Source organism: Rattus norvegicus, chromosome 16 (genome assembly GCF_036323735.1).
Source record: "Rattus norvegicus strain BN/NHsdMcwi chromosome 16, GRCr8, whole genome shotgun sequence".
NCBI classification, from domain to species: domain Eukaryota; kingdom Metazoa; phylum Chordata; class Mammalia; order Rodentia; family Muridae; genus Rattus; species Rattus norvegicus.
In genome coordinates, this window is record NC_086034.1 from 85781440 (window position 1) to 85797644 (window position 16205).

A 16205-nucleotide genomic window follows, 5' to 3' on the forward strand; every position below is an offset into this window, starting at 1 on the left:
TTCGGAGAACGAAAGGACGATTCTCATAAAGAGCAAAAAATAAGAACACAATAAACTGAAAAACAGCAAAGAGAACTTGAGTCTTGACAATCAGACACCACCACCAACAAGAATTTTAAGAAACAGTTCTCAGAGGCTAGTTTTGAGCCAGACCAAACATGAGAACTATGAGAGCTGCAAATCCCCACCACAGTTACAAATTTACCAAAGACCATAAGGGCACACCTGCAAATGACACCGGATAAGTGTCAGGACTTAAAAACAGGTAGTCTTGGGGGAATCATACATGACTCAAAAAATAAACCGAATTACATGGTCGCAATCAATCTGTTCCCTAACTATTGGATGGCATGAGGAACATTGTAGAGAGGAGAGAGACACAGACTGCCTCTCATACTGGTTAGTATGAATTGGACAGCCAAGAGATCTACCAGGAGTAAGGACTAGACTCCCATCTCACTCATGAAAACAAGCTAAATGAAACAGGGGCCAAGCCCTTACAGGGAGAATGAGTCAGCATTAAGAAGCAAAACAGCTAAAGAGAGAACTGAGCACTGTCTGCTATTGTGGAGGACTGGCTTTGATTCTAAGCATCTACATGGGCTCCCAAGCAATTGTGACTATAGCTCCATGGGGTCTGGTGACTTCTTTGCAGACTATGGCCACCAGGCACTAATATGACACACATACATACATGTGGTACACATACACACATGTGGTATACATACAGGGAGTACACACACACACATGTGGTACACATATACATATGTGTGCTGCACATACATACGTGTGGTGCACATGTGGTGCACATGCATAAGAATGGTGCACATATACCCAAGCATGCAAACACTTATTGAACAATACAAAATTTACAGTAAAAAATGGACTTAGTGAATTATGTCTGTGCACTTATGCATGCCTCTGTGTGTGTGTGTGTGTGTGTGTGTGTGTGTGTAACAATAGTAATTAAAGGAGAAGTTGTAAATTCGACAGAGAGAGCAGGGGAACAGCAGGAGTTGTGAGAGAAGAGTTGGAATTGATGTAAATACAGACATAATAATAAATTAGGACATAGAACTCCTCTGTCCTAATCTTAAAAGGAAAGCTGAGTGTGGTGGCAGATGCCTTAAGCCTAGCAGTGGAAGCAGAGGCAGGTGGATCTCCATGAATTTGAAGCCAGTCCCAATCACTTATCGATTTCAGGCCAGCTAGGGCTCGGGATCCTGTCTTAAAAACAAAACAAACCAAAAACAAAGTCTCATATTAAAAATTAAATATTAACTAAAAATACACACATCGGAGCAAGGAATGAGGTGGCTATCATCATTCCAATGGAATTCAGAAAGTTTACCTGAAACGTAAGAGCTCCTCAGAAAAAGGTAATTGAGGGAACTTCAAGTAAACAGGCCATATAAGGGCGAGTCCTAGCTATACTGCCAGCATATTGGAAACGAGACAAGAAAGGCGCACCATCACACACTTCCAACTGTCTGACCGCGCTGCTCTGCACAATGAAGCAGCGAGAGAAACCAGGGGCACAGAGGGAGGAAACATCCTGTGATCGTTTATAAGGTAACACGAAGCTGTTCCAGCAGAAAAACGTATCAGACCTGGTAAGAAAAGCCTAGATAGAATTGAGGATTTCTGGAGAGAAGACCAACCTGGGAAGTTCTCCATTTGGCGTCTCAGTAAACTGAAACACAGCAGAACAGAGTCTGTGGTGGTAACACCAACTGAAGTGAAACGTCCAGAAAAAAGAAAACCGGGGAGCGAAGGACACTCAGAGAGCTGAGGAGGAAGCAGCAGGCATCGCTGACTCTGTGAAAGAGTAAAATGCTGCAGTGCAGAAGCTTGCCTAGGAGGGACAGGCTCCCGCACAGTCATCTGTGGATGCCCTCTGGGCGGGATCCTAAAAGAACGTCTCATGAAAATCAAACTTAATATAGAAGGATAAAGATCACCAAGAAAAGGGGGAAACCTGGAAACCACTAAAAGGAACTAACTGGTTAAAATGTGTCGTTGATGTGATTTCAGTCAGATTGAAGGCCGGGGTGATAGCATGAATAGATAAAGCAGGGATTCTTGAGTACTTGAATTGAATATGAAATCGTTCCAGTCCCTTAATACACAATCAGACTTACGATGTGCTGGGAAAATCTCAGTTTTAGGGAAAATGTAAAATGCCCTCGTAATAAGAGGGGACCATCTACGGTGAGTCTGAAATAAGACTAAAACATGCCGTACATCTGCGACGATCTCCAGGCTGCAGTGTGCAGCTGTCCCCGCACACTTGCTGGAGGGGTTGCTGCTCAGTCAGAGAAATGCAGACTCATGCCCTGACTGCAGCTCTGCCATGAAAGCCCAGTCCAGGGCAGTCCTGAACGCGTTCCGAAGCTGCACACAAGGTTGCAGCTGGCAACGGAGAGAAGTGTGGACAGAGACTTAGCAGTCGTTTGCAGGTGAGGTTCCGCATCCATGGGAATTGTTCAGCAAGCCAAAGCAGTGAGACTCTTAGTGGTTAAGTCTCAAAGCCAACAGGGAGTTTAAAAACGGGGAGCAGAAAACACACTCCAGCCTTGCGCTTCTGTGTTTCTTTTCAATGTGTTTATCTTATGCAGATGTCGTGAAAAAGAGGACAGCTGGAGAGCCCAAGGAATGCTGGGAAGGACTGAGCCAGGTCTGCATTAGGAAACGAAAAGGACCCATGCTTTTAGCTCTAGGTGTCTGTCCCTTCAGTCTCATTCAAAATGGACGCCGAGTGTTAGTCAGGCTAACTTGTGGCTGCAGGTGAACACCTGCCTTCCACATTACTTTGTGCCTTGTTTGGACCATTCAGACTTTCCTACCAAAGGATAGAAGATGGCAGTTGAGAAGGGAGGCATACCAAAAGCTATTAATTTTAGTAACGATATTTCTCATTAAATGGAGAAAGAAATGCTGAGAAGACTACCTCCATCTCCCAGCAAACGCACAGCCAGTGTTTTATTATTTTTATGAGGCATTTAAAAATTAATAACATAAATCCATTTATTAAGAATTAAGTGCTTTCAAAAGGATTAACAAAGAATGTATAGACTGTCTTTTTAAAACCCGTACTTATGTCTAGATTTTTACTTTTGCACTCTCCTGCAATCTTCCACCTGCCTCACTCTTTCCCAAGGGCAACTTTATAGGTCGGGACTCTCAGAGTTTAAATCTTCATTGTCAACTCTATAAGGTAGTATAAGGGGAGAGGTCAGAGTTCACTGTAAAGTAACGATTCCCGCCTCATTCTTAGACACATCAGCTCTCTACAAATTACGGTTTCCTGACTTTGTATTCACTAACCAAGGTTAGACAGCGTGTCCTTTCCTGGACTATAACAAGTATAAAACACAAACTATAGCGAAATGAGATTGAGAGATGGAATGATTAATTGAGTCATCATGTGGAGTGGTAGTTTGAATGAGGAGAGCCCCAAAGGCTCAAGAGTGGTTCTCAGTGGAATTGTTCAGGAAATATCAGGAAGTGTACCCTTGTTGGAGTAGGTATGGCCTTGTTGGCAATGTATTGTTGGAGGTGGGTTTTCAGGTTTTAAAAGTCCATGCCAGGCTCTCTTTCTCTCCCTCCGTCTCCCTCTCCCCTTTCTCCCTCCCCCTCTCTTCTCTCTCCCTCTTCCCTCTCTCTGATATAAACTCTCAGCCACCGCTCCACTGCCATGCCTGTACATCACCAAGCTCCCTCGCTGTGGTGATCACAGACTCACCTTCTGAAACTACTAGCAACCTCCCACTTAGATGCCTTCTCTTATAAGTTGCCTTGGCCACGGTGTCTCTCTACAATAGAACGTGGTCAAGCGGACATATCTTCAAACACGTATAAGTGGGCAGTAGAGTGGAGACTGCATAGCTTGAGAAATGCCACAAATGTCCATCCACCAGGCTTCTTCTCTATCCAGCAACCAACCTCAGCACATGAGAGAAGTGAGAAGACCGGGTGGGGACCTCAGGCCTCCTGGATAAAGCCCTGGTCATTTGACACAGCAAGCCTTGAGCCCTTCCTCTCTCTCCTCCCTTCTCACCATTCCCAGGGGACAGAGAAGCACCGTGGAGCATACACCACAAATAGGCACCAGTGCTGTGGGACGCCCTACTCAGGGTCTCAGCTTTATGCCACCTTGACACCTTGTCACCTTGGCTCAGTTGAGGAGGGAATTGCCTCCCTAAGATCAAATTGTAGGCCCGTAGTCTCGTATGTTTGAATACTTGGTCTCCAGTTGGTATAACTGTTTGGGAAGTATTAGGAGGTGTGGCCTTGTTGGAGAAGGCGAGCCACTGGGTTGAACTTCGAGGCTTCAAAGAATGATATCACTCCCAGTTGGCTCTCTCTGATTCCTGATTGTGTCTCAAAAGCTGAGCTCTCATCTATGGCTCCATGCTGCCTGCCTGATGCCTACCATACTGGCTGTGGGTTCACCCTCTGGAACTGTAAATCAGGATAAACTATTTCTTTTATAAGTTGTCCTGGTGACAGTGTCCATCAGAGCTATAGAAAAGTAGCTGAGATACAAATGAACCGTGAGGGTATTTTCTATACCTCCAGTGGTCATCCGGGTTTGTCTGAATGCTTTCAAAACAGAAAAATAAAGCTCTAAATAGGAGCTCCAGGTCTATGTCATCTGTATCAGCTGGAACTTTATCCTCTGGATCTAAGGACTGTATGTGATACTCTGTGTATCTTCTGAGGGTGTTATGGAGTCCCCAGCCGCCTTCCACTAACAGACAGTCCACCACACACCTGTCTCTCCAGTGCTGCAGCACTGCTCTCTCCCACTGGATACTGGGAGGGGATGTCGGTGAACAAATAAATAGTCTGATATTCTGGTATTTGATAGGAACAGAATTTGGCTAAGAAACAGGCTGTAACTGCCCACAGCTGTTCTTTACCAGGCTCTGTGAGATCAGGTGCTAGCCACTGCTGCTCTCTCAGGACAGTGTGGGCCCCGCTTGTGTCAGGAGCCAGGGACCCGGTGGATAAGCCAGACTCTGTGAGCTCTAACACATAACTTGCTATTCTGACTCCTTTTGCCTTACTGCATGGCCGATCTCAAGCCAAGAAAGACAACAGTATCTCTAGAAGCAGGGTGCCATCAGCAGTGAACCAGAGGTGAGGGTGACAGAAGATGAAGCAGGGGTCCACAGGTAGGGTCTGACTCTCTTATAGGAGCCTGGGGGAACAAGGGGTAGTCTCGAAAGCAGTCTGTGCTCACACTGCTGTGGGTCCGCTAGCTTTCAATAGTGACATCATCATCTACTCCTCTCCCGGCCAAGAAATTATAGCTTAGAAAAAGCTATGTCACCTGAAAGGATTAACATCTGAAAACTGGTTTAAAACTCTGTGTGTGTGTGTGTGTGTGTGTGTGTGTGTGTGTGTGTGTGTGTGTGTGTTTAAGAGAAAGACTTGGAGGGAGGACTGAAGGGAGGCTCTTGTTTCACCTCAGTTATTGTCCCTTTAACAATATAATAAGTTATTTTAGCTTTTAGCTGTTTAACAGGATTTTTTTACCCCCAAAGTCACATGTGGGCACACACTTTGAGAATAATAAAGATCTAAGGACACACAAAGCGTGGTTGTTAGATGTTCCTCTGTTCTTATTGCTTCTGTTATTGGCTTTCTCTTTCTCGGTGCATCGGGTCACCTTGGAGTAAGCCTAATAAACAACTCCAGTGTGCTTCGTGTCCAACCTGCCTCAACCACAGCCTAAGTGTCCTGAGGAAGCCACACAGATGTCAAGGTCACAGCAGACAGGAGTCCAGGAAGAGCTCACATTAATCTTCCAGACTGGCTTGTCCAGGAAAACATGGGGACATTCTGTTTCTCTTAATTAACTCATCGTGAACCGTCCCCTGCCTGACACCACGAGGCTTCCTCATAGAAATAAGTCTTCACAGAATTAAGAAGGGAACGCACAACTGTGTTTTCATACTAGACCCATTTTACTTTCTGAAATGAGGGGTTGGTTCCCAGAGAAGATATCAGATCCGCCTCGACTTTGCTTGCTCCTTCCATGGTCCCTCAATGTACCGATGGCCAGCATCTACTCCCGCTTGAAATGTTCACAACCAAACAGAGTGTGGCAACATCCCAGCCTTTCAGTGTGCTTGCTAACTTTACCCTCTCGGTTCTCAGAGCTGCAAAGTTATCATCTTCCGCACAACTATAATACTTTAGAATAAATGGGAACTGGTAAATACCGAAAGGTATTTGTAAGGTTATGAAAACACCCCCCAACATTTCTAATTAAGAAGCAGACCTTTAGCATACGAATGTTCCAAGAATTTCTAAGAGTTTGAAATACTACAGATACAAGTTTCCCTTGCATTGCTAGAGGATTTAAACCCAACTTCGGTGGCTCTTGGGAAAAAAATTAATGATTCCAAGGAGATGCTGATGTCTCTTAGAGGTGGAGCACATACTTATAAATCATGATTCTTTTCCCATCCTCCATGAATACTTTCCTCAGATAGTCCCTTACAAGGAAATTCAAAGGCCAAAGCTGCCTTCCTCCCATCTTTCTATTCTGATACATCAGGCAAGACGGCCACTGCAATGGAAGCCACGCTCCTCTCTTTAACATATCCAAGTATTTCCAATCATAAAAACTCAAGAACTCTGCAGGATTCAAATGTCAAGTGGAAATTTTCTAGAAGTCTCCAGGTGTATGCAGTAATTAAACATTAATTGATCAAGATCCATGTGAGCAAGGTCGCTACTATTTTTCTACAAGGTTAATTTGGTAAGATTGGCCCACAGGCATCAGCTGTGAATAATTGTCAGTTACAAGCTGACATCTCCTCTCTATTGTCAACTTGACTGTGGTAAGAACCGCATAGGGACATTACCGCGGCACATCTTTGGTGGGAAGTTGGTGAGACTAGCATCCTGGTCCAAATTAAAAGTAAAAGGGAGAAAACCAGCTTGACCCTGGTATTCCTCTTCCTCTGCTTTGTGGCTCACTGACTTGCTGGGCTAAGCTGCTCCCACCCTCAGCATGTCAGGCTGTAGCTCTTCCGACCCAGAAACAAAAGTAAACCCTTCGTAACTTAAGCTCCTTCTCTTAGGTATTGCACCACAGCGAGGGTAAGGGCTGGGAAGATGGAGGGCCATAGATCAACTAGTAACCAGAGATGCAGGAGACGGGGGCCCTGATCACGAGAGAGAGAGAGAGAGAGAGAGAGAGAGAGAGAGAGAGAGAGAGAGAGAGAATGAACACCAGACTGAGGCCCTCATTACACTGTGGCAGAGGAAGAGAGGGAGAGAGAGAGAGAGAGAGAGGGAGAGAGAGGGAGAGAGAGACAGAGAAACAGAGAGACACATAGAGAGACAAAGAGACAGAGAGAGAGAGAGAGAGAGAGAGAGAGAGAGAGAGAGAGCGCCAGGCTGAGGCCCTCATCACACCAGAGACGTGGTGGTGGGGGGAGGCAGGCAGAGGGACAGAGGGGGAGAGAGGGAGAGAGAGAAAGAAAGAGACAGAGACAGAGACAGAGAGACAGAGAGGGACAAAGAGAGAGAGAGGCAGAGAGATGGAGTGTGAGCCAGGCTGAGGCCCTCATCACACCAGAGATGGGGAGCAGAGGGAAGGGGAGAGGGGGAGAGGGGGAGAGGGGGAGAGGGGGAGAGGGGGAGAGAGAGAGAGAGAGAGAGAGAGAGAGAGAGAGAGAGAGAAGCTGAAGCCCTCATCACACCAGAGATGGGGAGTAGAGGGAAGGGGAGAGGGGGAGAGGGGAGAGGAGGAGAAGGGGAGAGGGGGAGAGGGGGAGAGGGGGAGAGGGGGGAGGGGGAGGGGGAGAGAGAGAGAAGCTGAAGCCCTCATCACACCAGAGATGGGGAGCAGAGGGAAGGGGAGAGGGGGAGAGGGGGAGAGGGGGAGAGGGGGAGAGGGGGAGAGGGGGAGAGGGGGAGAGGGGGAGAGGGGGGAGGGGGAGAGAGAGAAAGAGAGAGAAGCTGAAGCCCTCATCACACCAGAGATGGGGAGCAGAGGGAAGGGGAGAGGGGGAGGGGGGAGAGGGGGGAGGGGGGAGGGGGAGAGGGGGGGAGGGGGGAGGGGGAGAGGGGGGAGGGGGGAGGGAGAGAGAGAGAGAGAGAGAGAGAGAGAGAGAGAGAGAGAGAGAGAGAGAGAGAAGCTGAAGCCCTCATCACACCAGAGAAGCAAGAGCTAGGGCCCATAAAGACCTCATCACACCAGAAAAGGAGAGAGAGAGAGAGAGAGAGTGAGTGTGTTTCTGCTAAAGCACATGAGCCACCCTAAACTTCCCAGGAGGTGTTGAACACATGCACTGTTGAGTACAGAGATTTTTGCACAGTACATTTAAAGAACTTTAATATCCCTTAGTTCAAAGCCTGAAATTCCTATACTCATCTCAGAACTTCCCCATTGATTGATGTTCACTTTAAGATTTTCCAAGAAATGGCTTAATCCATGGATTCAGTAAAGAATTCTAGGACAACAGAAAAATGCTCAAAGTTTCATTGGAAGTCAAGCATGCCTGCAAAGACTTCTGAGCGTGATCTTCCTTTCAGATGTCTGTTCAAGGTCATTACCAGTAACAGGAATAATATCGGCGGTTCTCATTGACAAAACGCCATGGGAATCTATAACTTTTAGATGATCAAATAGTCCTGAAAAGCTACTGCTTAGAGATGATTAAGGGTATGAGCCAAGAGGATTACCACGGAGACCCGTTGTCAAATAACCCATGAAGTAGGTAAGGAATCTCAAGGCGGAAATTATGCACATCATCAAACCGGTTCTGAAAGAGGCACGTGGGCTTTCACCAACCCCTGAGCTTTAGATATTCTTAGACTGTCTTGTTCCTAGAGTCATGAAATTTCTATTCTTCTCATGCACAAAAGGCCACATCTATACCTTCATTCCAGAGAGAACACATTTGCATATCTATGCATGAGAGGCAGTTTGATTCATCCATCAATGCTGGTGGGTGGGAAGGCGGGGTGGGGCTTATATTTCTAAAGCATAATTACTAATGCCTTCCAGTGAGGTTAACTTGCTAAAATGAAGTATGAATGAAGCCTAACCCCGGGCAATGCTACAATGTAAAGCATCTCTCCAGGGTGAGGCTTTGGTGTGTGTAGCAGAGTAACACTTGGACTACCATCCACAGCACCGGAATTGCATGCAGCTGGATAACCCAGGGGCCAGCACCTGTAGTCCTGAGTTGTGTGTGACTGAACGGGTGACATTGCAACAGCGACTGGGTGGTGTGTGACAGGATTACCGAGGGCACACTGTCCAGACGCCCTGAGTTATGTGTGGTACGGTAACATAGGTGCAAGCATCTGCCGTTCCTACCTTTTATATTCATCTTGACTCTGGAGGCAGCAATTCACAGTGTTTATCAGAAAACCAAACAATCGGCTGTACAGCGACTTGGCCAGGAGGTCTCGGTAAAATGCAGCGATCTGGGTGGTGTGTCGACGTATTATCACATCTCCTGGAACAGCGAAAGGAAGAGGAGGCGTGAGGACAACAGCCCCCTCATTAGAAGCCAACACAACTGTCTATGTCCTATTCGCTCTCACATCCACACACATCCAAAACTGTTTAAAATGGTGCTGAAAGGCGGTGCCTTGACTTCTTACTAGGACTTCTGTGCACACCACTGTGCCTCTCCACAACTGAGCCTTTTCCTCTCAGTTAAAGAGCTACCTCAGGGTCCTGTGAGTGAGCTTTCTGATGACAGCTCACTGGCTGGGCACTGAACTGGCCCAGGGCATTTGAACACTTGCCTGTCTGGAAAGAAATGGCCAAATCAATCAGAGTGCGCCCATGGGTCTAGGGGGTGAGAGTGGTCACTTCAGGAGGAAGCCCCCATCATTCTCAAATGCAGTGACAGGGATCCTGAGAGAAGAGAAACTCCAGAATGAAAGGTCAGTGAAGGGATCCAGGATGGAGAGTTAGAGCGGCCTGGGGCACAGGTGGATCCACTGCTGTACTGCTGGAGGAGACAGTGTATGAATGCTGGGTCACGAATCCTCATCCGCGGCCTTGGCCAGCAGCGTGTGTCCCTAAGTCTCAGGCTTGAGCAAGTGGCAGGGATAGGAGAGTCCCCCAGATGGCTGGAGAGATAGGAAAGAGAGAGGAGCCACCACTGAGACAAGATAGAACTTCACTACCTTGAAAGAGCAAGGTCAAGACCGTGCTGTGGTACAACTCATGAAGGCAGGGGCAAATGCAGCCTTCCAGGAGATGCTACCACCAAAGTTCCAGGTTCAAGTGGCTGAGGAGCTCTGAAGAATGGGCAACATGGTGAGAGGAGGGAGGGTGGCATGAGCTGAGGGAACCGGACGGTAAGTGACCAGCAGATTTAACATGTGTACTTATTGGTTTTGCGTATCAACTTGACACAAGCTAGAGTCATCGGAGAAAAGAAGCCTCAGTTGAGGAAATGCCTCCATGAGGTCCAGCTGCTGTAAGGCATTTTGTCTATTACTGATCAATGGGGGAGGGGCCTGCCCATGGTTGGTGGTGCTATTCCTGGGGTTGTGAGCCTGGGTTGGCTAAGAAAGCAGGCTGAGCAAGCCATGAGAGCAAACCAGTAAGCAGCACCCTCCAGGCCTCTGCATCAGCTCCTGCTCCAGGTTCCTGACCCATTTGAGTTCCTGTCCTGACTGCCTTCAATGATGGGTTGTGATCTGGAAGTATAAGCTGAATAAACCATTTCCACCCCAACTTGCTTTTGTCACGGTATTTTGTTACTGCAATAGAACCCTGACTAAGACAACACGTCTTCAAAAGACACAACAGAGGATCCTGCAGCTTGAGAACATCAGGTGCTTGATGTAGCTGGGAGCAGAGGTGTGGATCAGGACGTTGGCTAACTAAGAATGGCCGTGAAAGGGGGCCTGGAAGTCTGTTCTACGGGGAGGAGCTTTCTCTAAGAAAATTGATGTCTTTGAAAGACTGCTGCCCACAGGTGAGAAGCACATCTCCATTTCATTCCCACGGAAAGAGGGGAAAATGAGCGAAGTACAGATGAAAACGCCAAGAGAGGTTGCTGTTGTGATGCTGGACAGGAAACACAGGGCAGTGAGGAAGGAAGCCCTTTGAGGGACCAGAGAGATCCGACCTACTTGGTTGAGAAGGGAGAGGAGTAAGGGGAGCCAGCAGAACCTGGTGGACAGCTGGGTGGATCATGGGAAGACTCAGTATGTTGACTAGTGTGGAAGGGGGGTTCTAAGCAATCAGGGTCATTAGCCAAGCACCCAAATCCCTGTAAGCCAGAACCATGAGGCAGTTGGTAAGTTCAGTGCAGAATGCTGGGGGGTGGCTAGCCCTCACATCTATGAAGAGGAAGGTTGAAGAAGGGCATCGATCCCGAATTTTCAGTGAATAACTAAAGCACACACAGGAGAGCCAGTCTCCGGTGTACTGACCATGGCCATGCACCAGTGGCGCAGGGAGTAGGTGTACAGAGCGAGCTGGAAGCTGCCCTGTGAAGGTAGACAGCCTCTTTACCAGTGGCTTGGCATCTATGGTGATTAACCCCTTTTAGCTGACGACTTTCCACCCTGAGGAGAGTAACAGTTACGCCCACCTCCTGACTATTCTTGAGATCAAAAATGACAACATTCGGAGCACTGGGCTCCATGCCACCCCCTCATAAACACCAAATAAAGGACAGCCCCCATTCTGAGCAGGAAAGGCAGAGAGAAGGCTGCCTCACCCCTACAAAGGTCCATGTTTTATGAGAATACATCGTCTTAGATTGATGGCTTTGTTTTTCTGAACTGACAGGTTGATTGGGAAGGGGGCTGGTTACTCAGAACGCTCCCCAGGGAGCGTGGCAGAGTTCCCATACAGTCGCAGGGACCAAACAGGCCCAGTGCCTTCCTCTGGCGGTCAATCCATGCAAACAGTTTCCCCGTGTGGAGACAGGCAAGGCTGCGTTTAATTTCCCCACTTGAAAGAAGCCCAGGGACTGTACAAAGGTAAAAGTCAGATTGCACAAGGATTTACCTTTAAAATACTGAATATCAGTTGTTAGGGCGGATGCCAGCTCATCTGTCGACACTTGCAACATGTCTGCCACTGAAAGTAAAACAGGCCGTAAATGTGAAAGCACTGTGGGTTTCGACGCGAGGAACGCTGCCCTGTGTGTTCATTTGTGTACACACGTCATGTGGACGCATCAAAAAGGAGAAGGCAACTTCTGCTCTCTGTGTTAAACTCGTCTAGAGAAACGCCTTAGTACTCCAGACGCTGGTGGGATCTCCTGTCTGTCTGGATTCAGTAAGGACACATTTCCCCCTTAACCCCTTTCAGAGATAGTGCAGGCTTGTTTTTTGTTTTCTTTTTTTTCCCCCAAATTAAAATAACTTTGAAACAGGTGAAAATAGGCTATTTATTGAAAACATGAGGTGGTTTGAGGATATTTTTAAAAGCTAGGTGTGACTATGAAGGCAATATCGAAGAAGAGAGAGCTTTTGAACGCGGTATATTTAAATATAATGAATATAATGTTTAGCCAATGACTCCTCTCCAAATACTGTGGGGAGGGGAGGGGCACAGAATATTCAGATCATGTCTCATGAGCTGAAGTATATGCTGACACCCCTGTGCTGTCAGTGTGCTGTGCAGAACAGGACCAGGAGAGCACATTTGTCAGACAACCCTCTTTGGAGAAAAGAAAGAGGTTCTCCCCTCCCCCCAGGACCTCACACCCAGCCAGTGTTTGTTGCAGCTGGCCTGACTTTGTGCTGTGTCTCCATCTAGTGGCAGCCCTGTGAAACTGCAGCCCTGCGACGTTTCCCATCAGGGTGGTGCTCCACTGACCTTGTTCCAGAAGCTGGAGGTCAGAGACAAAGGCCGAGTCAGCTTCCGTCAGCGCGGTGAACTGGATGTCTCCGATGTGTAAGATCGCCGACAGGATAGCGAACAGGTTCTCCACCTCCTAAGTGTTTAAGGAGAACGGACAAAATAATTCAGAGGTGGCAGCTCCAAGCAGCCAGGAGCAGTCTTGGGGGTGGGTTTGCCACTCTTCAGACCCACAGTGGGAGGTTGGCAAAACTGCTCAGAATCACATCTCAACTCCGTCCATGCGAGTTGCCCTAAATTGCTGCTCTGATATGTATGAATCAGTGTGTTCTGAAAAGTCATTATTCCAAAAAATTATTAGTGATTGTAGTCCGAGCTCTGACAGTAAACACCCTGCTGTCCCAAGCTGTTCTTGCACATGGGTGCAGAGAACAGGAAGGGGGAGTGGTCTAGATGCCTGGAACTGAGGGCGGAGTAGGACCTGAAGATGGGAACTGTCACTTTGTCATCTTTAAAGTGAGCACCTGGAGTCCCTGAGCTCAAGTAATTCCTAGGTATAACGGCCTGTAATAGCAGATGGCAGCACTCCCCACTGGAATCTGCAAGGTGGTCACCTCTGCACAGGCAAGGAGGTCCTGTGCTGCCCTCGGGGGGTTTTATGATTCAGTGAGGGAGACAGCTTTGAAAGTTAAGTACAACCCACGCTCGGTGAAACTGAATCAGAGGAAAACTTGCTGTGGAAGGAGACCTGGGGCCCCGCCTCTGTCTGCAGGGGTGCAGTGGTGTTTTCCTGCCTTGTCAGCTTGCCTGCTGCTATGGACAGGGTGCAGAGATGGAGGGTCCTCTGCGGAGCAGTCTCAAGGAACCATGAGCCCTGGAAGGTTTTGATCTAAGAACCACAAGCCCTTGCAGATTTTGCTCTGAAGATCTTGAAATACTGTTCTTTGAATTGTCATGGACTAAGGCCACCACTCCAAAGTGGAATAATTTTTGTTCCTCCCATGGCTTTAAAGGCTTGTGATGAAGGGATGGACATTGGCCATTTGTGTAAATGCACTGCTGTCTTGATCGGCTATGCCAGTCAGCAGGCGTGTTTTTGCTTGTCCTGCCTTTGAGGATCAATTGTGGAACTTCAAAGATGTTTCCAAGTGAATGATATTTTGGTAAAATAATATCCTGCTCCTGTCTGCCTTCCTGTTCCCTACAGGATCTAGAAACTCCAGGTTAGGGCATGAGGATAAGAAAAGAGACATCACAGAAGCTTATACAGAGCATGCCGGTGGTCTGGGCCAGAAAAAGACAGACATATAGAAATTGAAAAATCAGGTCCAAAAGAACAAGACATCGTCAGACTGATTCTTACAGTGGAACCCATGCTTTAAAAGGTGTGGGGCCCCGCTGAACAAAGTGTCTCAGAGAATCCACTTAGGGTGAACCGTTTTGTTTGTCCTATGTACTTCCTCTAGCCCCTCATGCTCCTGTTGCCCAAGACAGCAGGCAATTGTGACACACACCCTTCTAAGAAAAGAAAAGGACCTTGTACTTCAGATTACATCTGCTATCAAGAGCTGTGGGCATGCCAGGATCACCAGTGACCTCTTGCTAATTGTTCCTGAGGACTTGGCCATAATCTAAAATAGTTCCATATTGAGGGAGTGAAGATAACACATCAGGAAAACAGAAATGACATCTAAGAACATCCTCGGGGACTTAACCACTCATGTCTAATTCTCAGGACCAGATCTGTGCAGAGCAGTAACCTCTAACCATGTGGCTATTTAAATTTGAATTAATATTTTAAGATATAAAAGGTTACTTTCTTAGCCTTCTTTGTCACATGTTAAGTGCACAACATCCAGAGAAGGTTAACAATCCTAGACAGCCTAGATTAACCATAGGCCTCTCTGGTATCTTAGAAATTGCTCTGGCACAGCAGTGGGCTAGAACTTCCCATACACTCTCTAGCCTGTTAAACAAGATACTTACGTAAAGTAATAGTTTGGAGGGTGATCATTTTAACAGTACAGTTTTTCCAGACTGGCCAGTTGCCTCGTGGTTTGGACAACATAATTATTTTGTCTGTTCTAGATATATATGCGAAAGGAAGATTTTTCTATTTCTATTGAAAATGGTGGGTCTGAAAAGCTGGTTCAGTGTTTTGGAGTGTGGGTGCTCTTGGAGAGGACCTGTGTTTGAATCCCAGTATCCACGAGGTAGCTTATAAACCGTGTGTAACTCTAGTTCCAAGGAACCCTATACCCTCTTCTGTCATCCACAGGCACTGGTGCAAGCACAATACCCGTGCATATTAAAGAAACAAAGAAAGAAATAGAAAGAAAGAAAGAAAAAAGGAAAACAAGAAAGAAAGAAAGAAAAAAGAAACTAAGAGAGAAAGAATGAAACAAAAAAGAAACAAAAAAGAAAGAAAAAAGGAAACCAAGAAGAAATAAATAAGCAAAAAAAAAAGAGAGAGAGAGAGAGAGAGAGATAACATCAATGCCTTGTTACATATCTAGACTCTCTGCCTTCTCCATATCTACACCCTTTTATTCTGTTCATTTGTCTCCTGCCCACACTGGACAGTCATCACCAGGAGGCCATATGGAAACTGTTCTCTGTTGAAACATTGTCAGAGCTGGCAACAACCCATGGGCTACTCTGAGGTTCAGGAAGTGGTTTGGGACAAATGACTGTCTAGACTGGTGGAGGCTGGTTTTCTATGTCAAGCCCTGATAAGGGGACTCACCAAGGCGCTGAAGCCAATTACATTCAGAGCATGTTTCAGATCTGCAAGTCTCTCCTTGTTCAGAGAACGCTCTGCTGTGGACACATCTTCCCGCATGCCTTGGCTCACGTACCTGTTAGGATAAATATGTGGTATTATGGCTTGGCTTGGAGTCAAATGCTGGTGGTAAAAGGTTACCTCATCGATACCTGATCTCTGTCATAGTGGAAATCACCTGGACGGTGTGTCCCCAGGTGTTTACAAAGTTATTCAGGAGCACATGATGTTTCAGGAAAGCAGACAGTTATTCTAGTACCAGAATATCATCACACTGCAGACACGGGACTCACCTTATCTGAACCCTTCCTTGTGAGGGGAGACGGTCATCAGCATGCTATGAACACAGGAAGCTAGCAGGTGCCGAAAAGACATTGCAAGTCACATTTGCATGAAAGATGCTTAATGTATACTAATGTATTATCCCTGCTTGCCAGTAGCATTTAATTTTAAGGTTGCTGATTGATTCCCTTTGCTTTACAAACACCAAGGCACCGACTATTGAATGTTGCAGGCATACCAAAAGGCTGAGGACATGACAGGACAAAGGTCCTTCAGGAAACTCATCAGGGACATGTTAGGTACCCAAGGCAGAGACAAGAGGAGAGC

At 46.9% G+C, this 16205-nt stretch overlaps 1 protein-coding gene across 4 annotated transcripts in view; it reads right to left on the reverse strand.

Annotated features, from left to right (window-relative positions):
* Window positions 1-16205, reverse strand: part of Myo16 (myosin XVI) — a 480110-nt gene that overhangs the window by 195012 nt on the left and 268893 nt on the right. For all 4 annotated transcript variants that reach the window (XM_017599990.3, XM_039094188.2, XM_008771384.4 and 1 more), the window contains 4 exons: window positions 15561-15672; window positions 12833-12950; window positions 12017-12088; window positions 9350-9491 (listed from right to left, as the gene is read on the reverse strand). In XM_017599990.3, coding sequence (XP_017455479.1) covers window positions 9350-9491; window positions 12017-12088; window positions 12833-12950; window positions 15561-15672 — 444 coding nt within the window. The remainder of the gene's footprint in view (window positions 1-9349; window positions 9492-12016; window positions 12089-12832; window positions 12951-15560; window positions 15673-16205) is intronic.